General features: G+C 43.2%; 1 protein-coding gene across 1 annotated transcript in view; it reads right to left on the bottom strand.

Moving 5' to 3' along the window:
• The window catches only part of gpr158a (G protein-coupled receptor 158a), a 529,385-nt gene that overhangs the window by 66,898 nt on the left and 436,291 nt on the right, over positions 1–26,196 (bottom strand). Inside the window, exons 7-8 of the mRNA XM_067999059.1 lie at positions 22,101–22,339; positions 1,098–1,236 (exon numbers count right to left, since the gene is read on the bottom strand). Of these exons, the coding sequence (XP_067855160.1) occupies positions 1,098–1,236; positions 22,101–22,339 (378 nt within the window). The remainder of the gene's footprint in view (positions 1–1,097; positions 1,237–22,100; positions 22,340–26,196) is intronic.

Below are 26,196 nucleotides of genomic sequence, written 5' to 3'. Positions count from 1 at the left end.
TTCTGCTAAATAAAATCTATTAGCACTACTTCCATCAGAAGTTTGATGCAATAAATCTTCCACATTTTACAGTGAGAGTTGCAGTTATTTTTGTGCAGCTCTCAATTAAGTTGGACAGTTTAGAGGGAACTGAAAAACACGGAGACTGAAATCACATTAATAATGAAGGCATCAATATGAAATTCTTCAGTCGGCTATTTTGATAATGGGGTTAATGCATCGAAAATAACAGGTTAATGGCTTCATTAAATTAGTAGATGAAAGAAATTCCAAGCAAACGTATGTGTTCCTCACTAATATCACACAATGCACTTTCAACCCTTCCTGATGACTAGCAGGACAAGAAAACTACTGTGGTGAATCGATGTGAAAAATGGTGACAATGGGGAAAGAATTGTTCTGGTCGCTATACATTGCAGACACATATCCATTTCATGATGTTGCTATACATAGCAATCAGTGCAATACTTCCCCCCCAATCATTCATAAGTAATAATTAAAAAGTGATATGGTCACAAGTTAATTGGGAGAATAGAATTGTGTGTAAGCATGGCCAACTGCTTGCAACATGTATACAGCAAACTGGAGACACATCAATTGTCAGTAGTAAGCACGTTTGCACGCTATTTATAAAAAGGATGGTCGGAGAGCGGTCAATTCCGATCTCAACAGATAGACTGTCATAAGACACAGGCCACCTGTTACAAGAGTTTTGGCTATGCTCAGTGCCCGATATAGGGGTCACTACAGTGTGAGTTGTAAAGTCTCACCATGGCACATCTCAAACTCCTCCAGTGGCAGTGCTCAAGATATGTTACCGTAAATGTCAGAGGTCACTGTTTCCCAGTCAGGTTGACTGCACCATAATCTTTCCGTCAATGTTATCTTGCGTAAGAAAGGTTAGTCTAATAAAAAGGGACGAAAAAAATAGACGCTGCAGTTAAAGCATCTGTGGAGCATGAACTGAGTGAACACGTGAATTATTGTTCAAAGAATCCTTCGCTTGCTCCGGTTATTTTGAAAAAAGGAGAAAAAAATAAAAGGCCCCCTGTCTCTAGCTTTTAGTAATTAGATTTAAGAGCCAGCAGAATTCTTACCTGATGGTATGGAATACAGCAGATATAATGAGTTCATTATGGACAGCTACAGCCATGTAGCGTGGTTCATGAAATGCTGATGGTACTGTCCGTACTGCATAGCAGAGATATACCCCCCAGAGGAGGAAGAGAAATTCAGCTGCAGAAGAAAAAGCAGAGAAGGAATGGAGTGACTTTGAGCTTCATGCACCATCTGAACTTTCTTTAGAAAGGCCAACTTACCGTGGTTCAAAAATAATTGGCACATTTCAATTAGCTTCTGACAAACCCGAATCCTTTTCCACGTCTCCTCAACCAGAAGCTGCTCTGCTGTTTAGAAATCCAGTTTAGAACTGCTGCCTACAGTGCATTATGGGTAGGATGACATCACTTTGGGTGATCTCTGTTCTTAAGTTATGCTTTGTGATTTTTCGTGGAACCAAAGAAATATCTATGATTTTGTTACTAGTCAATTATTTCATAGTACAACTGCAGAGCCCCATGATGTAATCCTTCCCAGTGTAGGACAAGAGGTCACAAGCATTACATTCATTAACCACGAGCAAGGTTAGACAGAATTGTGGATATTATGAAACAGACTCCCAGAGAAACTATTTGATTTGGGGTCAACAGACATCTTCAAAAGGAGTATTGGATTGATATCTATGGAGAAGGGGCATTATAGAAATATTAACCACACTGCCTAGTTTTTTTCAGGGGAGTTGGGGAAGGAACTTAATTTTCCACAAAGAAGGAAGCCAACAGATAGGCAGGGAAGTCAATGATTGAATGATCAATCATACAGGGATGCTAGATGGAGTGGGCTTGTTTGGGCATATGCTCTTTTCTTACTCTGGACTTTCTTATGCATGCCCTGCAAAAGATGAGGCAATATTACGCTAATATTACAGTTCATAGTAACATAACAAACTATATTCTTCCATATGGCAGCAGCACACAGTCTACACTTAGAACACTTGACAGCTGACTTTGTTTCTCTGGGCCATTAAAATTTTTCTTTTTTTTAAATGGGATACGCTCTGTAAATTGCAGCTGCCGAAGATTCCAGTAACGATGCAGTTTACCTAGCTAGTAGAGTGTTTTCCCAGGATCAGGCAGTGCTAGATTAGCTCCATGACCATTCCCATTGCAATCAGTGAAGCCACTTCTGGACACATGGGCAATGAATTGGCCGCATATATAATGTTTTTAAACAAAATGTGCACTGCCTACACTATCTAGATTTTCCAATGAGTGTTATGGTAACAGTGGTTCTAACCCGTGTATTTTAAATGGGCTAATGCCAGCGATAAAGTAGCACCCCAATTGGAAAATCTAGCTTTCTGCTTCCTTTAAACAAACTTAAAGATGGCAATATCTCTTACTCTTGTGCTTTTCCACAACATTCACCTGAGGAAGGAGGAAGCCTCCGAAAGCTTGTGAAATTTAAAATAAATTTGTTGGACTATAACTTGGTGTTGTAAAATTGTTTACAATTGTCAACCCCAGTCCATCACCGGCATCTCCACATCTTGTGCTATGCAGAGTTAATGCTGTATAAATACTGGAGGCAGCGAAATAGAATGACTTTTAATGAAGTATACAACCACATTTTCATAGTCACTTGGAGAAAAGGTGCTAAATAAAACTGAAGGGGAAATGTTCACATAAATTTGAATTGTCAATCCATGAAATCATTGTCATCTTCCTGAGAATGTTCTGAACAGAGGATGAAACAGGTCCAACACATGGTGCCTCAGTGTGTTGGAGGCAGATTCGCCTCCTCGATTTACACATAGCAATTTCCTGATCTCAGACACGCAGGCATGGGAAAGCTCCAAGAGCAGTTAACTGTTTCAATGAAGGAAGAAAGAGGAAGGTGAGTCACTCTGAGGTTCCCTTATATACCTTTTGATAGTAAGTTGTGGAATGATACTAGCAGAGGCCTGGAATTAGCTCATCTTCATGACAGGGATGCCATGTGGTGTAAAGGGAGAGCAAAGAGGATGGTGAAGTAAGATGCAAAAGTAAAATTTCAATCAGAGTAAAAACTTCAGCATCGAGAAACATTAGCATATTTGAGGTACAGGACATTTGAATCAAAATTGGTCTTTCTTTGGATCGTGCTGATCTTAATCAGGTTAAATCAAGGTTGTCCAGGTTTACATGGGTGGTTTACATTTAATTGGGGTGGCTTCTGCATTTATTATAATAAATGTTGTTTGGCCACAGTGATAACCGTCTACAATTTAGAACATGTCAGCATGGTGTAGACAGAGCAACGATATAATGCATTTTTGCACAAACAACGGGGATAAAATTGGTCTTCGGAAGTAAGGCAAAATGGGTGATAGCACATCGGCAGCCCGTTTTACACCCTGCCCGATTTTCCATTTAAGTCAATGGGAAAGAAAATGAGACGGGGCGTAAATCGAGCTGCCGATTTGCTATCACCTGTTTTGCGTCACTGCCGAAGACCAATTTCATTCCCAGTTAAGCCAAATCATAGATTCAGCAGCGCAGAGTGGTACTGGCGGTGTTTACAAAACCATGCTCCCAGCATGAACTCTTGCCTGCCATGAGCGCAGCATGGGAATTCAGGCGGATGTTCTCTGTGATTTTCCATCTATTTTGTAAAATTACTCCTCTGATCTACAGTGAGCTTCAGTGCTGCTTTGCAATGTGTCCACATTAGGATAAAATTAAAGATTTTGCATTCAGACCAGTTCAAACACAATAATTCACTGAATTGTCACAATGAAGAAGTGAGTTAATATCAACATTATAGAATAGCTTTACCCTGATATTTCCTATTAGTATTTTCCAAGTATCTGTCATAAAATAAGATGAAAGGAAAGATACGAAACAACTGGATTCAGTCAATTTGACCAAACCTTTTCCTGATTTACCCCTGTGCAGCCCACTCAAGCTCCTGTTCACAGGATTAGTCAGATTAAACTCACACTCACAAACTTTGAATCTAGAATAATGGGGCACACAAGAGAAAGGGACTTCATGCAACTGTCAAGAACCTACTCTGTTATTACGATCCGAAAATACTGATCCAGTAACACTGATGGGAAATGTGCAGTACACTCTGCTTCATCAAATTCCAATCTGTGCAAATGCCACAGTAAAGATTAAGACAAAAGAAAATCTAAAATGCAGAAAATAGTATACAGCACAACAGGTTTTTAACTGTACAATGTTATCTATTCAGCAATGCAGAAGTAAACTGGTACATTTTTGGAAACAGGTGAGCTGTGTGTTGGGAAGAGAGGGAGATATCTGCCGAAAATAATACACAAGCATGTATTCAATTTAAACTATCAATTGGCTCATTGGCGTTGATGGCTGTTTTGCTAAATTCTCCTGTTTTTGCCTTTGGGCAGATGCTTTTTTTCATTAACCAAAGCACAGAGCAGCAAAGCTAGTGGAACTGCGGAACAATTAACAACCCTGCTCTGCTAGTAAGGGATATGCTAAAAAGGGAGGTGGCCCACCGATAGAGAAAATAAAAGGGACAATTTTTACCCTGCCCACCTGGCAGAAACTGGGCAATGGGCAGGGTTGAAGTCAGCCGAGTAACGTACTTACCTTTCCGCAGTCTTCAATCCGGCCAATTACCGCCCCATCAGTCTACTCTCAATCATCAGCAAAGTGATGGAAGGTGTCGTCGACAGTGCTATCAAGCGGCACTTACTCACCAATAACCTGCTCACCGATGCTCAGTTTGGGTTCCGCCAGGACCACTTGGCTCCAGACCTCATTACAGCCTTGGTCCAAACATGGACAAAAGAGCTGAATTCCAGAAGTGAGGTGAGAGTGACTGCCCTTGACATCAAGGCAGCATTTGACCGAGTGTGGCACCAAGGAGCCCTAGTAAAATTGAAGTCAATGGGAATCAGGGGGAAAACTCTCCAGTGGCTGGAGTCATACCTAGCACAAAGGAAGATGGTAGTGGTTGTTGGAGGCCAATCATCTCAGCCCCAGGACATTGCTGCAGGAGTTCCTCAGGGCAGTGTCCTAGGCCCAACCATCTTCAGCTGCTTCATCAATGACCTTCCCTCCATCATATGGTCAGAAATGGGGATGTTTGCTGATGATTGCACAGTATTCAGTTCCATTCGCAACCCCTCAGATAATGAAGCAGTCCGAGCCTGCATGCAGCAAGACCTGGACAACATCCAGGCTTGGGCTGATAAGTGGCGAGTAACATTCGCACCAGACAAGTGCCAGGCAATGACCATCTCCAACAAGAGAGAGTCTAACCACCTTCCCTTGACATTCAACGCCATTACCATCGCCGAATCCCCCACCATCAACATGCTGGGGGTCACCGTTGATCAGAAACTTAACTGGACCAGACACATAAATACTGTGGCTACAAGAGCAGGTCAGATGCTGGGTGTTCTGCGGCGAGTGACTCACCTCCTGACTCCACAAAGCCTTTCCACCATCTACAAGGCACAAGTCAGGAGTGTGATGGAATATTCTCCACTTGCCTGGATGACTGCAGCTCCAACAACACTCAAGAAGCTCGACACCATTCAGGACAAAGCAGCCCACTTGATTGGCACCCCATCCACCACCCTAAACATTCACTCCCTCCACCACTGGCGCACCGTGGCTGCAGTGTGTACCATCCACAGGATGCACTGCAGCAACTCGCCAAGGCACCTCCGAAACCCGCGACCTCTACCACCTAGAAGGACAAGAGCAGCAGGCGCATGGGAACAACACCACCTGCACGTTCCCCTCCAAGTCACACGCCATCCCGACTTGGAAATATATCGCTGTTCCTTCGTCATCGCTGGGTCAAAATCCTGGAACTCCCTTCCTAACAGCACTGTGGGAGAACCTTCACCACATGGTCTGCAGCGGTTCAAGAAGACGTCTCACCACCACCTTCTCCAGGGCAATTAGGGATGGGCAATAAATGCTGGCCTTGCCAGCGCTGCCCACATCCCATGAACGAATAAAAAAATTTTTAACCTGCGCTTCTGAGTAGGCACAAGGACACCCTCCTGAAACCGACGGATTCCTTCTTTAAATATGCAGATCGAGCTCCGATGATGTCATTCGGCCTCGACTGCTATTTTAACCATTGGCCTGGGCGGGGAAGCCGTTATGCTTTGCCCACCAGGTGAAGCTAACGGGAAGAAGAATCAGGGTCAGAAGAGGCAGATAAATGTTCTCGCTTTTTTTTACTTTCCTTGTAAGCTTAGGCCTTCTTGGCCCCAGGCTGCTCCCCTTTTCTTATGGCAAAATCCTCCCTCAGTCTACCTTGGAGTGAGCCTTTAAATACTGGACGGGAAATTGCGTCACGCGGGTGGACATCACACCTGCAGATGCGACATTCCATCGAGGAACCCGGGAGCTTTATTTAAATGACGGCTGGCCGTTAAAATCAGGCACATTCTTTCAACAAAATTCTTGAAGCCTATCCTAGGGATTCTGAAGATTCTTCAATCCCAGGTTGTTTTTAGTAGCATTGCCCTCAGTTAGCAGACTGACAGGGAGATTGGCTGCAGTCCTAAGCATGGCATAAAAACAATTTCCCTCATTATTATATTGGAAGGCCAGTCTTAGCTGTTATCTTAGTGCTTTCAGAATCTGAAAAAAAGCAAAAAACAAAAGGCACAGAGTATCCAACTAATCCTCGTCTCTCACCAAGCACTGTGTTCCAGTCTATTGGTCTGCATGTCAGGAGAAGCCTCTAATTAAGGATATAAATAGAAATATAACTGGCCCGAGGCAATTTATTTCTCTCTGGTATATACCTTCCTTCACATTACAACCTATAGTAGTTTTATCTGACAAAGTTGTCCTTTTATTCTCTTTGCTGGTTCATCTCTAAACCAAGCACTACCTGTCAAAATGAATCGAGGTTCAGTCTTGAAAACTTGCACTGTTATCCATTAAGATAAGAAGCTGCCTTCTGACTGCTTGTGGCTCTGAATATTTTTTAAAGCATCATCCTTTCAGTGTCCTGAGATTTTATTTTTCAGTGCGACAGTGGACAGGCCTTCCGTTTGATTGTTTCATTTTAATCAGCACAACTGAAGCAGAGCGACTATGCAACTAAAATTAAAAACACCTAAAATCTTATGCTGAGGAGATTCAAGGAGTGTCTTTTTTTAAAATACTTTATATTCACAACTGCACTAAAAATGTTTACAGAATGAAGAAGTAGCAATTTGAAATGAAAAATAGTTATTTAGCAAAAAGCGGTCTTCTAAATTTGAGCTAAAGGTTTTTAAAAGGCCCATTATGAAGGTCCAGACTAGGTTAAGATCCAGATATATTTGAAATTAATTTTACTTGATATTTATTTTAAAAGGACATGTGCTCCAGTAGCAGAGATGATAGAATGGCTTCGCTCAAACCTAATTGTCGTGAGAGTGCATGCCTGGGGCTGTCTGTCACCTTACCACTGTTGAGTGAAGTTTTGATGGGTTTTAGGCAGTCGGCTGGAGAGAGCTGCGTGCTGCGGGACAGCAGTCTACCTGTCAGGAGGATAAAACACTGACACTGTTATCTCATTTCATTATCAGTGCACAACCTGTCAGACAGTCATGAAGTGAGGTAAATGCTAGTTGTGGAGAGCACTGTTTGGGAGTATACAGAGTACTGCCTGAGGGGGGATCACTGTCCGGTGATGATCAGTCGTACTGCCCATGCATTTCCTGTCAGCTAGTCAAGGAGAAGAAGTGGGCACAGAGAGACCACGGCCCAGAAAGTCACTGGTGAGAGGTCGTGTGCAGCATGGGGCAGCCCAGCCAACAAAGATCGGAAATTATAAAAATGGGTGAGATTTATTTGAAAAAAGTACTTAAACATAAAAAGGGAGATTGTCCTGGGTCTGTACCTAGGTTTACTGGATCACCTGGGTGCAGAGAATGTCAGAAAATTGGGTGCATCGGAGCACACATTTGAATAGAAACCCATTGGATTTTCCTTCCATTTCAATTGAGTTAAAGAGGTAATCTTTTCGGTCAGCCAGGTATTTGACACGTGTAAATGCATTAACATGTTTAAAAATCTTCAAATCAAACTATTAAGAAATCCAGACAGGTAGAATTTCTGTTTGCCCCGTACAGATTGCACAATCTCTTCCCATTGGCACACTACTTATCTAAATCTAGAGTCTTAGGCACAGGTTAGCAGAACCAAGTCAAAGGAACTGTCTCAGTGTCTGCAGGAGTATAACCAGCAACTGTGCTCCAGAGTACTGGTAAACTTGCTTGTCCAGCTCGGACGACCATACCCGTTAGAGCATTGGCTTCCAGGGTTACTAGAGCTGAATGGGAAATCACCCAGCACTTAGTAACAGGTTCCATTCGTCAGCCTGACTGGTTATTCAATCAGCAACAGTACTCTGGAGCAATGCAGACCTGCCTGGTTCAAATACTGGATTAATGAGTGTATCACGGAGGGTTGACATGATTTGAAACTTCCATTCGGAGGCATGTCATCTTGGAGCCACCTTAACTCCGGATAGCACCCCTTCAAGGACGAGTTGGTACCGTTGGAATAAATTACTTTGAAATCCCCTCTTGAGCTATACAAAGCCACAATACTGCATCACGCCCCCATATGCTATGTTTTGAAGCAGGGGCCACACCCAAATATTAAAGACCCGATTTAAACTCGGGATGTTAATCTTGAGGATGGGGTGGCGGGGCAGGCGGCAAGAGCCAATGTTTTTATCGGCATGAGGCTGGGGCTGTTTTAACATTTGAAGACTGGGCTGTCCTCCCGATCGGCTGCAGAATCGGGTTACCTGCCCATATGACCCTTGTAATTTCTGACGCATTTCCCAACTGTACTTAAAACAGGGATGTACATCGCTAAGTGAGGCTGCAGCCCCTGTTTGCATTTTTAATTGAACAACTGTGGAAGACTTGTTGGCTGCAGAGATGAGTCGTGGGGCTCTTCCCCTTTTCCTGATGTCTCTCTGGAGGTCCTAGTGCAGAAAGTAGGCCAGGAGAGAGGTACTCTTCGCTAGTACCTGCAGGAACATCCCCGAGGTCACTGTCAGGTAAGCCTGAAGAGTGGTGGCGATTGAGTCAGTGCCAGCAGCATCACCCCACCCCACCCCCGGCCCTGGGTTCAATGTAGAAAGAGTTAAATGACCTCCCAAGAGCAGCAGCAGTAAGTACAGCTCTTCATCTCCCCTTCTTCACAAACATCACTCCTCTTACCCCTTCCCCCACCTCCCCTCCATCACAACCATCAACATACAATTACAAGGCCACACTAAAACACCTCTCGATCTCATCCCAACCACACGACCTCTTCCTTTCCACCCTTAACACTACACACTTACACCATTCTCTTCTCATAAATAACCACATGTCCATCCGCCAACTATTCCCACCATCCCTTCATCATTTCACATTATGCACACTTCCTCTTACATTCATCACCTCCCCATCATCATTCCATCTTGCTTCTTGTCCACCTCTTACCACATTCATTATATGCACAAGCCCCACAGATCTCCACTCACCATCTCAAAACACACACATTAACTATCTGGGGCATATTGCAGGGAGCCCCCGACACCTAAACCCCTTGTTGAACATTCCTATTGTGTGCTCTAAAAGGATCCTGGTTGTGCCCTGGCTTCGATTGTATCTGTGCTGCTCGGGCATAGTGAGGTAGCGCAGGGGTGTCATCAGCCAGGACTGCAGGGTCAATCTCTTGTCTCTCAGCAAGCACCCTGTCATGTTCCTCACATGGTAGAATAGCAGGGGGATGGTAGAGTGTCCGAGTATAAAAGCATTCCTGGATACCTTGCACAGACCTACATGATGTTGTTCCCGTGATCAGCACTATTGTACATTGATAAGAGTGATGTCCTCTGCTATTGACGAATGCTGCCGGCTGTGCTGATGCCCTGATGACAACGTGCGTACAGTCAATCCCGCCCTCCGCATGAGGGAAGACAGCAGCTGCCGCAAAGCCACAAGCTCTGTCCTGTTGACTGTTGAGGTCGATGGGGAAGGTGATTTATTGCTCGGCCCTCCAAAATAGGGCGTCGGTCATCAGTTTATTGGAGCTGTGAACTGCAGCCTGGGAGATGCAGCTGATGTCCCCTGTAGCAGACTGAAAGAATTTTGGGGCATAAAAATTTAGGGCTGTGGTGACTTTGAGGGCCAGTAGCAAGGCATGGGCCCCAGTCCAGCAGGCAGCAGGTCCCGTTGCAAGAGTCTGCAGAGGTCTGCGAAAGCCTACCTGAAGAAGCGCAGCCCCCTGGTACGTTGCTCTTCAGATAGTTCCAAGAAGGTGACTCTTGGCCTGTACACCCTGTGTGCTGGGTATGGCCTCCCATGTGGAGCTCCCCCACCTATTGTCTTCTATGAGGCCCGGTTACTGGCGCTGGTGGTTGCTACTGCTGCTCCTCCTCTTCCCAAGTCTTGCTCCATCCAGAAGAAAGATTCAAGAATGACACCCAGAATAAACAAAGACAGCTGACTCAAGGGTCGTAAGGCAACATAAGTGTACAAGTAGCAATCTGGACGCTAGAAACTCTTCTGGCAAATCAGACAGCAAAAGATCCTGTGATCCAGTGAGCTGACAGCCACATTTTAAACTGCTTCTGGAGCTCCCAGACACCAATCCCGCTAGGTTTTGATGGCTGGTCTGAAAATGGGTGGGGCTTCCGTGACTTGAAGTTAAAATGTAGTGGGGGCAGATATAACGTCATCAGAGTATGACTTTGACCTTTTAATTAGGTCCCCGCATACCTGGGGCGGACGTCTGACACACAGCCGGAAACTGGTGAGGTAAAATGCTGGGAGGAGGGAGGGTACGATGCCGGAAAGGTTCGGGGAGCGATTTTAACCCCTCGCCCACCCCATTCCCACCCGGCCTTAAGTTTTCTGTTTGCTCCATAGAAATCTACCACTAAAATGTATGAGCCTGTCAATCTTTGACATTTTTCAAACAGGAACAGGCTGCCAGTGGACATTTATAGGAATGCGCACACCTCCCTTTTCTTCTTTCTATTAAAAAAGTTTACATTTAAAGTTCAAATTGTTTGCTGCTCAATAAACTCCACAGTCAAGCCTTACTAACCATTAAGAAGAGCCAATGGGATGATAGGCTGGTGGGGCCCCTGGATCCAGACTTCAGGAATGATTTCAAGAAAAGAGTGCAGAATATTTCCAAGAGGAAATAAAACAAACAAAAATATGTGCTCAGCCATTTTATAAACTGGAATGTGAAAACTTGGGACAATCATGTAAAGGAGAACATTTGTTATAGAAATGAAGGGGCCTAACTTCCTTAGTGTCCCAACCCGGGCATGATTCCAGCGGCAGGCAGTGACGGCATGCAGGAACGGAGAGGCCCGAGGATGAAGTAAATTCATCCTCGAGCCTCATCAGAATAAATCACGAGAGCTGTGGGCACCAAAGTGGCACCCTGCCACAGCTCGACAGTCGGAAGCTGTGTCGAGGCCCAGAGATAGGTCCGGGATGGGGGAGTCAATCGGGAGGGGGTGAGGGTGAGGGTGGGTTGGTAACGTCCCATAGTTGTTTTATGGAGCCAGGAGGAGCACTCATTCTGACTCCACAAAATACTAAAAATTTTCCAAGTTTTTGTGCACACAGCCGGAAACTGGTGAGGTAAAATGCTGGGAGGAGGGAGGGTACGATGCCGGAAGGGTTCGGGGAGCCTCCAGTGGTCCCTTTAAGGAGTGCTGGTTATGCTGCTCAAGACCTGGAAACACTTGCGGATCACAAGCTCCGAGTAGTTAAAAGAAATTTAGGAGTCCGGGTCTGAAATGAGTGTAGGTGCCTCATTTCAATATTGAAATGAGGCCTGTGCTCATTACAGGCGGCCGGAACTCCCATGCAGATTGGGCACGGGGATCTACTAAATTGGTTATTGTTGTGCCCATTTTAGGTGCAACAATGCAAAATTTAGACCCCGAAAAGTCCATTCTGTTCTGTGTTAATGATAGACAGAAGCTTAGAGATGCTGGTGTGATTTAAATATAGCATGAATTAGTCTTAACTCTGATAGCTTTTACATGAACAATTAGGACTAGGGACACCTCAAGGTAATGCATAGTAGAATAAGCCACTTTCTCTTGCTCTCATCATTCACTTCCACATATTGCTTGCATTCAGTGACTTTTTTTGAATAGCCTTTCTGTATTTGATTTTGTTATTGTGTAACATCTAAGGTACATTGAAGAACAGAGCATTGATTATGGACACGGTTAAGTTGAAAGGTCATTTGCTGTTAGGTCAAAAATAAAAGCCTCGTCTTGGACCCCCAGTCACATCTGCAGAATAGACTTGTGTATAGATTTTGGTCTGTCCTTAATTGGTCAGGCAGCGTGAATCACAGGAACACTAAGCTTACGTAAAGAAAAGCTTTAAAATATATACTATGCTTCCCTGGTGTCTCAGCTGGTTATAACCGCAGGTAGCTGAATCAGTCAAACCATAAAGGTTGAAGCTTTGATCTCTCGCCTGTGCTGAGTTAACTGATTTTAGCTAGGGCAGCATTAGGAGTGATTCAATTGGCTTCGTCCCTTTTTATTACGGGGGTAAAAACCAGGTAGGGACCTTGCTCCTGATCGCTATCCAGCAATCCCTGCTAGAAGTGAATGTGTGTGGATGTTAAGTTAGTGCAGTATCAGGTTCAACAACACTGCCCGCTGTGTGTGAATGGGCTGCAGATATTCACTATCTAGGTCCACATGTGAATAGCCACATGGATAAGGTACCAGATAGTGGTTGGCACCAAAGGAACTGTACCCTAAATTAGATGCCAATGGCTTCATTAGAGAAATGGAGAAAATTGGCAGGAAAAAATGGATAGGGGTTTACCCCTTATAAAGAAATGCTTTCCAATCACATAATGCTTAAACTATCAACATAGTTGATGTCACAAAGGTACAGACTTAATGGCTTTCATGTAAATATGTAGCAAGGTAATATGCAAGGCAGCAAGAAGGAGTATCTAAGTTTCTCTCCAAAGTCAACATAGGAACAGGAGTAGGCCATTTTTCCCCTCGAACCTGTTCCGCCATTCAATGAGATCATTGCTGATGTGTGACGTAAGTCTATATACCCGTCTTAGTCCCAAATCCCTTGATACCTTTGGTTAACAAAAATCTATCAATCTCAGATTTAAAATTAATAAATAGCAGGTGATCAAGAAGGCCAACGGAATGTTGGCTTTTATTGCTAGGGGGATAGAATATAAAAACAGGGAGGTATTGCTGCAGTTATATAAGGTATTGGTGAGACCGCACCTGGAATACTGCATAGTCTTGGTGTCCATACTTAAGAAAAGACATACTTGCTCTCGAGGCAGTACAAAGAAGGTTCACTCGGTTAATCCCGGGGATGAGGGGGTGGACATATGAGGAGAGGTTGAGTAGATTGGGACTCTGCTCATTGGAGTTCAGAAGAATGAGAGGCGATCTGATTGAAACATATAAGATTGTGAAGGGGCTTGATCGGGTGGATGCGGTAAGGATGTTCCCAAGGATGGGTGAAACTAGAACTAGGGGGCATAATCTTAGAATAAGGGGCTGCTCTTTCAAAACTGAGATGAGGAGAAACTTCTTCACTCAGAGGGTAGTAGGTCTGGGGAATTTGCTGCCCCAGGAAGCTGTGGAAGCTACATCATTAAATAAATTTAAAACCGAAATAGACAGTTTTCTAGAAGTAAAGGGAATTAGGGGTTACGGGGAGCGGGCAGGAAATTGGACACGAATTTAGATTTGAGGTTAGGATCAGATCAGCCATGATCTTATTGAATGGCGGAGCAGGCTCGAGGGGCCGATTGGCCTACTCCTGCTCCTATTTCTTATTTTCTTATGTTATTAGTGGGCCAATTTCAATTGATTCAGATGAACTCAGATTAAATTGGTTCTATTGATCATCACCTCTGCCAGTTGCAGGTCAAAACTACAACAGATAAGAGCCCTCAACGTTGCTTGTGCTTCTGAGGAATCCAAATTTGTGATATGTTGATTTGAAAATTGGAATTGCAAATCCAGATTTGGTATTTGGTTTTGGACTCCCCCTAACATTGGTTCCTCTCCCCCTCCAACCTAACGTGTTTCATCTGGAGGACCTACTGATCAGAGAAAACCAGTGAGCACTGTGCTGTGTTCGTTCCAAAACACCACCAACAGATCACTAGTTCTGTAAAAAAAACACACACAAGCATCTCAATATTTGTTTCATACAGAGATTACACTACTGAAATGCTTATGTGGCAATAGCTGAGAGCAGAACAGTTAATCCACAATATCTGCACTGTAGACACAACAACAACTTGCATTTATATAGCGCCTTTAATGTAGTAAAACGTCCCAAGGCGCTTCTTTAGGAGCGTTATCAAACAAAATTTGACACCGAGCCACATATGGAGATATTAGGATAGATGACCAAAAGGTTGGTCAAAGAGATAGGTTTTAAGGAGCATCTTAAAGGAAGAGAGGTAGCGGGGCGGAGAGGTTTAGGGATGGAATTCCAGAGCTTTGGGCCTAGGTAGCTGAAGGCACAGCCACCAAAGGTGGAGGGATGAAAATTGGGGATGCTCAAGAAGCCAGAATTGGAGGAGCGCAGAGATCTCGGAGGGGTGTAGAGCTGGAGGAGGTTGCAGAGATAGGGAGGGGGAAGCTCATGGAGAGATTTGAAAACAAGGATGAGAATTTTAAAATTGAGGCGTTGCTGGACCAGGAGCCAATATAGGTCAGCAAGCACTGGGGTGATGGTTGAACAGGACTTCTGCAAGTTAGCCATACGGGCAGCAGAGTTTTGGATGAACTCAAGTTACGGAGGATAGAAGGTGGGAAGCCAGCCAGGCGAGCATTGAGGTTACAAAGGCATGGATGAGAGTTTCAGCAGCAGTTGAGCTGAGGCAGGGGTGGAGATGGGCAATGTTACGGAGGTAGAAGTAGGCAGTCTTGGTGATGCAGAGGATATGGGGTCATATCCATTGTGTATAATATCAGCTGTTGTTCAGATCAAGCAGATGCTATTTAAATGACCATTTTGGCCTTTGCTGCCAAGGGTGCAAGGGGCCTTGGTTGTGTCATGTAATGGTCATTCCTTAAAGGTGTCAGCTCTGGCACTGTTTAAGTCATGCTGGAGTCTGAATTTAAATATGTTGAAAAACTTTGACAAATGAAAGCAAAATAATTAAACAAGGAAATATTTTGAAGTACTGTTTGATAAAAGTAAAATACAATTCCGATTTCACAGTAGCAGATCTGCTGTGGACAGTATGCTGTTTTATAACAATAGAGAATTATACTATGAAACACATAATATATATTATCAAAAACACCAGGTACAATCACATCAGCCCATTTGGAAATGATGGAGTAAAGATGGTCGTGATTATCAGAAACCAAACACTGCAGTCCCAGGACATCACCGCAGGAGTTCCTTGGGATAGTGTCCTCGGCCCAACTATTTTCAGCTGCTTCATCAATGACCTTCCCTCCATCATAAGGTCAGAAGTGGAGCTGTTGGCTGGCAATTGCACAGCATTTAGCTCCATTCAAAATTCTTCTGGTAATGAAGGAGCCCATGTTGGCCTACAACAGGACTTGGACAATATTCAGGCTTGGACTGACAAGTGCAAGGCAATGTTTGTCCCATATAGGTGCCAGGTAATGACCATTTAGAAACAAGAAAGAGCTGAACCACTCCCCGCCCCCACTGATTTAAACAGCACCACATCACTGGGTCCCCTACCATCAACATCTTGGGGGTCACCATTGACCAGAAGCTTAACTGGAACAGCCATATTAACACTGGGGCTACAAGAGCTGGACAGAGGCTGGGTACTCTGCAATTAATAGCTCCCCTCCTGACTTCTCAAAGCCACTACATCTACAAGGTTTAACTCAGGAATGTGATGGTATGCTCACCACTTGCCCGGAGGGGTGCAGGACAACAACACTCAAGAGGCTCAATACCATCCAAGATAAAGCAGTCCACTGAATCAACTCCCCTGCCACTGGACTGAACATTCATCCCCTTCGCCACCACTGTACTGTAGCTACAGTATTTACTATCTATAGTATGCACTGCAGCAACTCAGCATCAGCACCTCCCAGTCCTGCAATCTCAATGACAAAGAAGGACAGAGCAATAAGATCTTGGGGACAACAGCAGCTCCAATTGACAAACCATTCTAACTTGGACAAATATTATTATTCCTTCATTGTCACTGGGTCAAAATACTGATATTCCCTACCTAATACCATCCTGGGAGCACTAGCACCACAAGTACTGCAACAGTTCAAGATGAAAGCCCACCAGCATCTTCTCAGGGGAACTAAGGATGGGCAATAAATGTGTCCTTGTCAGTGTTATCCCTATCCCATGATTTTTTTTTTCTTCAACCTTTCAAGCATACACATATAAGTATTTATACCCATCACAAACTTAACAATTAACAAAAAGCAAAGTATCCAAGAAACACAATTGGCAAAATGCTATATTGAAAACCCACTCATGAGACTATGTGATAATATTAACATTTCCAGGATACTAATGGTGAAATCTATAAATACTATTACAGCCAACAGGAACTTTATTCTTAACTGAAATGCAAAACCACACAAATCTAAACAACAGCCAGTAGGCAAAAAATCTGTGCTGGAGAGGTTGCATTGCACATGGTAAGTCAAAGAATATGGTCATTCTCTTACCTGTCTCTGATATTATCATGTTTCTGTTTCTCTTCTTCTGCTTTTGTTTGTCTCTTTCTCTTCTTTGCTGCTTCTCTCCCCTTAACTCTTTTTGCTTCTCTCTCTCTGTCCTCTTCTTTCTCTGTCGTTCTTTTCTTGTTTTCGTTCGGGTTGGAGGTGACGAATGTATGACATGGTGTGGCAGATAAAGGAGTCACTAACGTCTGCAGGTTGCATTTGGGGTGGGGTTCCAGGGAAAATGTGGCCCTCAGTGGTTCACTTCACATCACTGGCAGCTTACCGCGATTATTTAGATAAGGCCCGAGGAACAATTTATCCATCTTTGAGCGCAGGCCCATCTAGTATTTAAAAACTAGCCTAAAGTAAGCTGTAGGCCATTGTATACCAAAGGATCCAGAAGATGGGCCAAGGAATGGCAACAGGATTTCATGGGAATAAATTAACGTTGTGACGCACCAGTAAAGGAAACATGGGCATTCGATGAGTTGTTTCTTAACCAAGGAAAAGGAGAATTTGGATATAATTATTGACCAATTACTGAAAGCATCCAATCAATGTGAATCTGTTAGTGACAGGTCTAATCAGGTAATAGGATTTATCTGTCGGTCTCTTAATTTTAAGTTGAAACAAGCTACTTTAACTGAATAACGCATTCAGGGCAGTATCCCTTCAAACTAATATTGGTACATTGGAGAGAAATCCAGACAAGAGAAGCCAGGATGAATTCAGGTCGTGGGGCTTTGAATTATAAAGACAGACTCTTACAACCAAATTTGTACTCAGTGGGGAAAAGGAGATTGAGAAGGCCCAGATTTTGCTGTCAAAATAACGGTGAGGCTAATGACGCTCGCTGTTACTTTTGTGCAAATGGTACAGCAACTTCAGGTGGGGGGCAGACGCGGATATCCAAAAGTTACTTTCCGAAATGTGCCGCTTCTCGCTGGCTGCCTCACCATTAAAATGCACCGAAGGGCCTGAAGTTACTGTATTTGCGCGGTAGATGCAAACTAAACTCGCCACAGAAAGTTAAGTCTTGTCCATTCCAGTCTAAGTACCCTTTTAATGATGTGATAAGCGTTAACTGCTGCCAATCAACCTCTCTGGCACTAAAAATTAACTATTACAAGTGTGGAGTCTCATTCCTTCAGGTTTTAATTGTTGGAGATTTTAAAAGCGTAAAATTTTAAATTAAATTTTTTCTTTTAACTTTTCTTTCTGTCTCTTTTTTCTCTCACTCTTAATCCAATCTTTCTTTCCCTCTATTTATTTCTCTTTCTGTACCTGATTTGACATTGAATTCACCCAATCCAATTTACACTTCTCAGTCCTTGTGCTGTTTATTTCACAATCCTTCAATCCGATTGGTTAAGGAGATACACAGTTGCTTGCCCTGTTCACTCAGGTCCCAGATGCCCTGTTTCTCTTGCTGCACCATTATCAGCTCACACTTCCAGCAACTTGCCACACAAAAAATTTAAAAATCTAAAACTGCAAGGGCAAGTCTAACTAACAGCAGACGCCGTTAGATGCCCTACCACAGGAAATTAAGGCCCATTGCTGTGAATTTTCTTGGAGCTGCTCCCACTCCACTGCTGTAACTTCACTGGGAGTGTGGTGGAAACCCTGTTTTCAGCTACACTTCCATTGAAGTTACAGCAGTGGAGCGTGAGCAGCTCCAAGGAAACTCATAGCCATTATCTTTAAAATGATCAGGGAATAGGTAACACAGGTATAAGTAGGTTATTTTTGCTTAGATTGTGACTGTAGAACTGGAGGACATGGATATAAAAATAACAAGAAGCACGGAAGAAATATTTTCCCTGCAGAGCAGGGGATTTGTGCAATAGACTCCCCGTAAAAACAGTTCACACAGATTACACTGTTAGTGCTATCTTGATTAAGTCTTTTGGAAAAAGAGTTGGATAAATATCTGGTTAAGAAGACAACTGACAGTTAGATGGAAAGGGATAAACAGAGATGACCTCATTCTCTGCTGAATATCACAGTCCATGTGCTGCTGAAACCATTGATGAATCATCTGTGCAATGCTGCTGCTCAGAGTTGATTCGTGTGGTTTGTAAGGTTGACTTCATATCCTGGAGTTTTGCATGATTATCTTTTGTAGTCAGGTAGAAATTTCACACAGCTTTATCCTCCTGAAGGTTTACCAATGGTTAGCTGCCTCTCTCAGGGAGGTTGAGTGAGTCCCCTTCTGGGTAAATTGTGCATGGCCTGTGAAAGGATTAGCCTTCTGGGCCAAATTACCTTTACTTGTTCTGTATTTTCTTTCGCTCTTATATTCTTTAACTTACGACTTATTGCTAAGTTTAAAAGGTTGTCCATATCTGGCAGTCTGCCAAAGATTTTCCCTAGTGCTTTGAATTTCTTGTGCATTCACAATACAAACTAAATGAGCATTTATTCAGGATATGAGAATTTTTTTTTAAATCCGCCACACCGCACTCTATCCAAATGAGAATCACGGCAATCAGTTCTAAGAGTCTGCCACAGTGCAGTCAGCTGCTAGGAACTGGAGTGACTTCTTGCAGTGAAGCGATTGCAGTCTGTTCATTGTTTCCTCTGACGCCTACTGGATTTGACATTTAGAAACACAGGCCCCCATTTTCGACCCCATTTTCAGGCAATAATGGGGCTTGTCGTCAAAATCAGAGTGTAGAATTGACAGTCCTGTTCTTGCCATCATTCAGTCTTTGCCATTCTGATTGGGGCCTTCAGCTAGACGACCAAGGCTCCTGTCGGAATCAGGCAGGAACCTCCTTACACCACACAAATCACTCTACTTGCCTCCTGTCTGACAAAGGGGATCACATCAAATCCAGACTTCAAATCCAGTCCAAGGCAAATTACATTTTTACTAATGGCTTTTACTGTAACTTGACAAAAGGATGGTGACTTTCTTGTTTCTGACATTTATTAAAGCTACAGATACAGATAGTACACCCTTGATATACTTCTTAAATTAGGCCTTACTAACTTTGTGCAGTATATCATTAAACTAAATAGCCACCACAGGCTTGCGGGCTGAAGAGTGCAGCACTAACCTGCAATGAACCCTTTTTTCACTATGCTACAATTAATACTCACAAGTGAGTTCCAGTGATTTTTGCCTTGTCACATAGTTTGATATTTCTGTCAAAATTTGCAGGCACAGTTCTCAGAATCCCAGGACTAAGGGGGTGGATTTCCACGGGGCTTCTCCTGATCATCCGCAGTAACGTCAGCAGTTTTTTTCCAGGGTTTCTGTGGTTCTCCCGCTGAAGTTACAGTGGACGAGTGGGAGAATCCCCAGCGGAAATTCACTTCCTACCAGTGTGATGGTGGAAAAATTGTTCAGCAGGGATGAGCGTTCTGAATTCTGTGAATGTCGGATGACCTGAAATCGGATGTTTGGGATTCTGTCATTTGGCCCATTCACTGAAGCCAAGACTTAGGCCATCAGAAACCAAATAAACCCCTGCCTTGTTGTTCAGCTGCAGCAGTAAAATCACTTCAATTTTCTAGTTCATTTAGAGCAGGCATCAGAACGCAGATGGAATCATTACTATAATAATGGAAATTTGTGTGATAAGAGAAATATAATTTAAATACAGTGAAGACCAATGTGATCAAATGTCATATAGCTCCAGTCAAAATGCCTCCATCATATTTATGATAGATATTTATGGCTTTTAGATCACTGTTAAAAACAATAATTTTTACATAGAATTATATACAATGTACAGCACAGAAACAGGCAATTTGGACCAACAAGTCTATGCCGGTGTTTATGCTCCACAAAAGCCTCCTCCCACTCTACTTCATCCAACCCTATCAGCATATGCTTCCATTCCTTTCTCCCTCATGTGTTTATCTAGCTTCCCCTTAACTGCATCCATGCTAGTTGCCTCAACTACTCCTTGTGATAGCAAGTTCCATATTCTATCATTGACATGAGGAAAAACTTTTTTACACAGCGACTGGTTAGGATCTGGAATGCACTGCCAGAGGGGGTGATGGAGGCAGATTTGATCATGGCCTTCAAAAGGGAACTGGATAAGTACTTGAAAGGAAAAAATTTGCAGGGCTACGGGGATAGGGCGGGGGAGTGGGACAAGCTGGATTGCTCTTGCATAGAGGAGTCGATGCAGACTCGATGGGCCGAATGGCCTCCTTCCTTGCTGTAACTTTTCTATGATTCTATGTTTCTAACCACTCTCTGGGTAAAGAAGTTTCTCCTAAATTCACGATTGGATTTACTAGTGACTAATATTTATGGCCCTTAGTTCTGGTCTCCCTTGCAAGTGGAAACATCGTCTCTACGTCTACCCTATCAAATCCTTTCATAATCTTAAAGACTTCTATCAGGTCACCCCTCAGTCTTCTCTTTTCTAGAGAAAAGAGCCCCAGCCTGCTCAATCTTTCCTGATAGGTATAACCTCTCAGTTCTTTCATCATCCTAGTAAATCTTTTTTGTACCTTTGTCAATGCCTCTATATCCTTTTTATAATATGGAAACTAGTACTCCAAGTGTGGTCTAACAGGGTTCTATACAAGTTTAACATAACTTCTCTGCTTTTCAATTCTATCCCTCTAGAAATGAACCCCAATGCTTGGTTTGCTTTTTTATGGCCTTATTTACCTGCATCGCTACTTTTAGTGATTTGTGTATCTGTACCCCCCGATCCCTCTGCTCCTCTGCCCCATTTAGACTCTTATTATCCAAGAAGTATGTGGCCCCCTTATTCTTCCCAGCAGCATGCTTTCATGGGTACTATGTACAACAACATCTTGCATTTATATAGCGCTTTTAACATAGTAAAACGTCCCAAGGTGCTTCACAAGAGCAATTTTCAAACAAAATTTGACACCGAGCCACACAAGGAGACATTAGGACAGGAAGAGGTAGGTTTTAAGGAGCATCTTAAAGGAGAAGAGAGAGTTAGCGAGGCGGAGAGGTTTAGGGAGGGAATTCCAGAGCGTAGGGACTAGGCAGCTGAAGGCATGGCAGCCAATGGTGGAGCGATTAAAATCGGAGATGCGTAAGAGGCCAGAATTGGAGGAGCACAGAGATCTCGGAGGGTTGTAGGGCTGGAGGAGGTTACAGAGATAGGGAGGGGCGAGGCCATGGAGGGATTTGAAAACAAGGATGAGAATTTTAAAATCGAGGCGTTCCTGGACTGAAAGCCCGTGTAGGTCAGCGAGAACAGGGCAAATGGGTGAACGGCACTTGTTGCGAGTTAGGATACGGGCAGCAGAGGGCAGTTAGGATACGGGCAGCAGAGGGCAGTTAGGATACGGGCAGCCAAATTCAGACCTACCAATGGCCATCATGTAGTCCCAGCGGTCCAGCAGACACATATTAAACTTCAGGCCATCTGCAGTCTGTCCCTGGACAATCAGTGAAACGTTCCTGTCCAAATTCTCACACACCGCAGATGTCCACGAGATTAGGAACCAGCACACTATCAGCAGAATGATTCCCAACATCCTCACCACTCTCCAGCTGGTCATGTAAGGGGTTCGTTGTGCAGTTCGGGAGAGGAAAACCTTCAAAACTCTGTAACGTAAGAATGGATAAAATCAACTCGTTCTGATCAACATTATCTCACTGCAGTGACGGAGTCCCTTAGCAGTGAACTCAGATATAGTGAACGTGGTGAAAATAGGAGAAAAAAATCCCATTGTGTCAAATCGTTTACATGTAAATAAATGGATTAATACTCCAATTATATTTTACAGTACAAATCTGATCATTAGTTTTCTGTTGTTTAGTCCATAATGAGCAGTGAGTGCAGAGCATCTCTCACTTAAACAAAACCGTTGTCACAATTCATGAGGCACTTAATATCTGTCTGAACACTGACTAAATCTTGGAAATACATTTTTAAAAAATGCTCATTCCAGTTCAGCTGATGGAAACCATGTAAGATTTTCAACTATATCTGATAAAGATGCAACCAAACACACAATCTGAAAAAGCAGAGAATGTAGTGAATTCAACCAGAGTTTAGGAAACATTCTCAGGACTGCAGGATTTTTGTGAATATGTGCCAGTAAGTTGTCATTTTTGGGACTGAGACATTTCCCACCCGGTGAGTTCCCGATCTCAATCATACTGCCATGGTGCGACACCAAGAGTTTCCTCACAAAGGGGCAGGGGAAATCAGAGTAAATCCCAGGCCTCTTAGTGCCCAGAGCATTGACGGAGGCCCAGAACCATGGCTCCAGCCTATTCTCTTAAGCAGGAATCTTAATGGGGGAGGGGGGAAGAAGGAACAAAAACAATTATATAACTTCCAAAAAAAAATCAGAAACCTAAGGAAATGGAGAAGTTTCACTGCATTTTAAATCATCACAAGGTCAGAAGGAAATCTCCAATTTGAAGTCAAACAGTTTACTCTAATTAATCTTGAGCTTGCTGCCCTCTGCATTTCATCAGACTTCGGTTAGTACTGTTGAAACAGACAGCTCCTGATACAGTAAATTTCCTCACACAGGGACATTTTGTGGTGTCAAGTCCAATTTCACTATAAAATGGTTCCACTGCACTGCAGATGATCTTTCCTGTTTTAATCTGCAGACTCATTGCCCCATGGTGCAGCAAAAGAATTGCTGTGACTTCTTGTTTAAATGACTATTTTTTAAAACATGCAAATATAATGACATATAAAGACTTGCATTTATATAGCAATGTTACAGGTTTAGGCTCTTGTTTTACATAGAATTACATATTACATTGAATTTACAGCACAGAAACAGGCCATTCGGCCCAACTGGTCTATGCCAGCGTTTATGCTCCACATGAGCCTCAACAGTGGGGCCTGGTTGTCAGGCATACATCTCGGCTAGAAATGATTGAAGGAATGAAAACCGGCTCTGAAAGCATCACCCTGGTGTCTTTGGATGTCTATTTTTGATTGGCAGTTCTGTAGCCAAAAGCTATCTGATCTGAGTACAAGGGTGACATGCTTTTCCAAGGTCACTTTTGCTGTATTTCTGCTAGGATGGAGGCAAACAGAGGACTTCACGAGTTTGTCTTTCTCACATAAAAGTATTTTGTCAAGGATGAAAGTTATTTAAACTGCTGCAGAAAACTGCTAAAGGTTTCCTGACTTTTAGGAGGTGAAATTGGTCTCGGGCTGTATTGCAAAATGGGCGATAGCGAATCGGTGGCCTGTTTTACGCTCTACCCAATTTTCTTTTTCAAATGTAAAATTGGCTGCCGATTTGCATTAATGCCCGAGACCAATTTCACCCCCTTAGCATTTTGAAAGAGCCGATGTGAGATTACATGAGGGATTATTATCTTTTGAAATCTGCTGGCTTTGCTCTTGCTTACAGTTAATTTTATTGATTAGTAGTTTGTAGCCTGAGGCCTATGGCCTGTCAGGGTGTTGCTTATTAGTCAGCTCAAAAGCCCAAGAATGTACGAGGCATTTTTATATGAATTTATCAACATCATGGGGATGATTTTAAACTCCAAAACGGGTGGGTTGGAAGCGGGTGGAAGTTGAAAATAATTGTTTTTTTGGGTCGCAAACACAAAATTTTCGGACTTGGTATTCCCAGTGGGAAGCCTGTACTTTTACACGCTGACATTAAACCCGGAAATAAAGCCAGGTTGGGGTCGCGACCCAAAAAACAACTATTTTCAACTCCAACCCACCCGTTTTTGGGGTTTAAAATCACGCCCCATAAGTGGGTTACTGTTCACCATTGGCACACTTTCTTACAGATTACATTGCATACAAGAACACATTTTGGTTCATAAGAAGCATGGGCTTGCTTGTGGAACAATTCTTTGGGCACACTTGACAAGTGTGAATTGATTAGGGAAAGTCAGCATGGATTCGTTAAAGGCAAATCGTGTTTAACTAACTTGATTGAGTTTTTTGATGAGGTAACAGAGAGGGTAGATGAGGACAATGCAGTTGATGTGGTGTATATGGATTTTTAAAAGGCGTTTGATAATGTGCCGCACAATAGGCTTGTCGTCAAGATTGAAGCCCATGGAATAAAAGGGGCAGTAGCAACATGGATATAGAATTGGCGAAGTAACAGGAAACAGAGAGTAGTGCTGAATCGTTGTTTTTTGGACTGGAGGGAGGTATACAGTGGTGTTCCCCAGGGGTCGGTACTAGGACCACTGCTTTTTTTGATATATAATAATGACTTGGACTTGGGTGTACAGGGCACAATTTCAAAATTTGCTGATGACACAAAACTTGGAAGTGTAGTGAACAGTGAGGAGGATAGTGATAGACTTCAAGAGGATATAGACAGGCTGGTGGCACGGGCGGACACGTGGCAGATGAAATCTGACGCAGAAAAATGCGAGGTGATACTTTTCGGTAGGAAGAATGAGGAGAGGCAATATAAACTAAAGGGCACAATTCTAACAGGGGTACAGGAACAGAGAGATGTGGGGGTATATGTACAGAAATTGTTGAAGGTGGCAGAGCAGGTTGAGAAAGCAGTTAAAAAAGCATGCGGGATCCTGGGCTTTATAAATAGAGGCATAGAGTACAAAAGCAAGGAAGTCATGATGAACCTTTATAAAACACTGGTTCGGCCACAGCTGGAGTATTGTGTCCAGTTCTGGGCACAGCACTTTAGGAAGGATGTAAAGGCCTTAGAGAGGGTGCAGAAGAGATTTACTAGAATGATTCCAGAGATCAGGGACTTTAGTTACGCAGATAGACTGGAGGAGCTGGGGTTGTTCTCCTTGGAACTGAGAAGATTGAGAGATTTGATAGAGGTATTCAAAATCATGAAGGGTCTAAACAGAGTAGATATAGAGAAACTTTTCCCATTGGCGGAAGGTCAAGAACCAGAGGACATAAATTTAAGGTGATTGGCAAAAGAACCAAAGGTGACATGAGGAAAAACCTTTTTACACAACGAGTGGTTAGGATCTGGAATGCACTGCCCGAGGGGGTGGTGGAGGCAGATTCAATCATGGCCTTCAAAAGGGAACTAGAAAAATATTTGAAAGGAAAAAATTTGCAGGTCCACGGGGATTGGGCAGGGCAGTGGAACTAGCTGGATTGCTCTTGCATAGAGCTGGCACGGACTCGATGGGCCGAATGGCCTCCTTTGCGCTTTAACCTTTCTATGATTCTAAGAGAAACTATGTGGAGAGTACACAAATTGTAACTATGCACTTGATATTCAGTTCTAATTGTACTGTGTTATATTTTTTGTCACAGCAATGCAACTAAATTTGCAATGCAGTACATTTCATAGCTTTATAATAATTTTTTTTAAAGTATGGGTACTAAATTGTGGAAGTACATTTTAATACAAAATACAGTTTTGAAATGTACAGTACAATCTTTATTATCTGCACTGACTATCTGGCCCACTGTCAGAGCCTGCTGCTGTCTTTTCTGACCATTTTGCTTTGCTGCTGTA

The sequence above is a fragment of the Heptranchias perlo genome, chromosome 2 (assembly GCF_035084215.1).
Source record: "Heptranchias perlo isolate sHepPer1 chromosome 2, sHepPer1.hap1, whole genome shotgun sequence".
Lineage (NCBI taxonomy): Eukaryota > Metazoa > Chordata > Chondrichthyes > Hexanchiformes > Hexanchidae > Heptranchias > Heptranchias perlo.
Note: the sequence above shows the minus strand (reverse complement) of the source record. Positions and strands in the feature narration are given on the sequence as shown.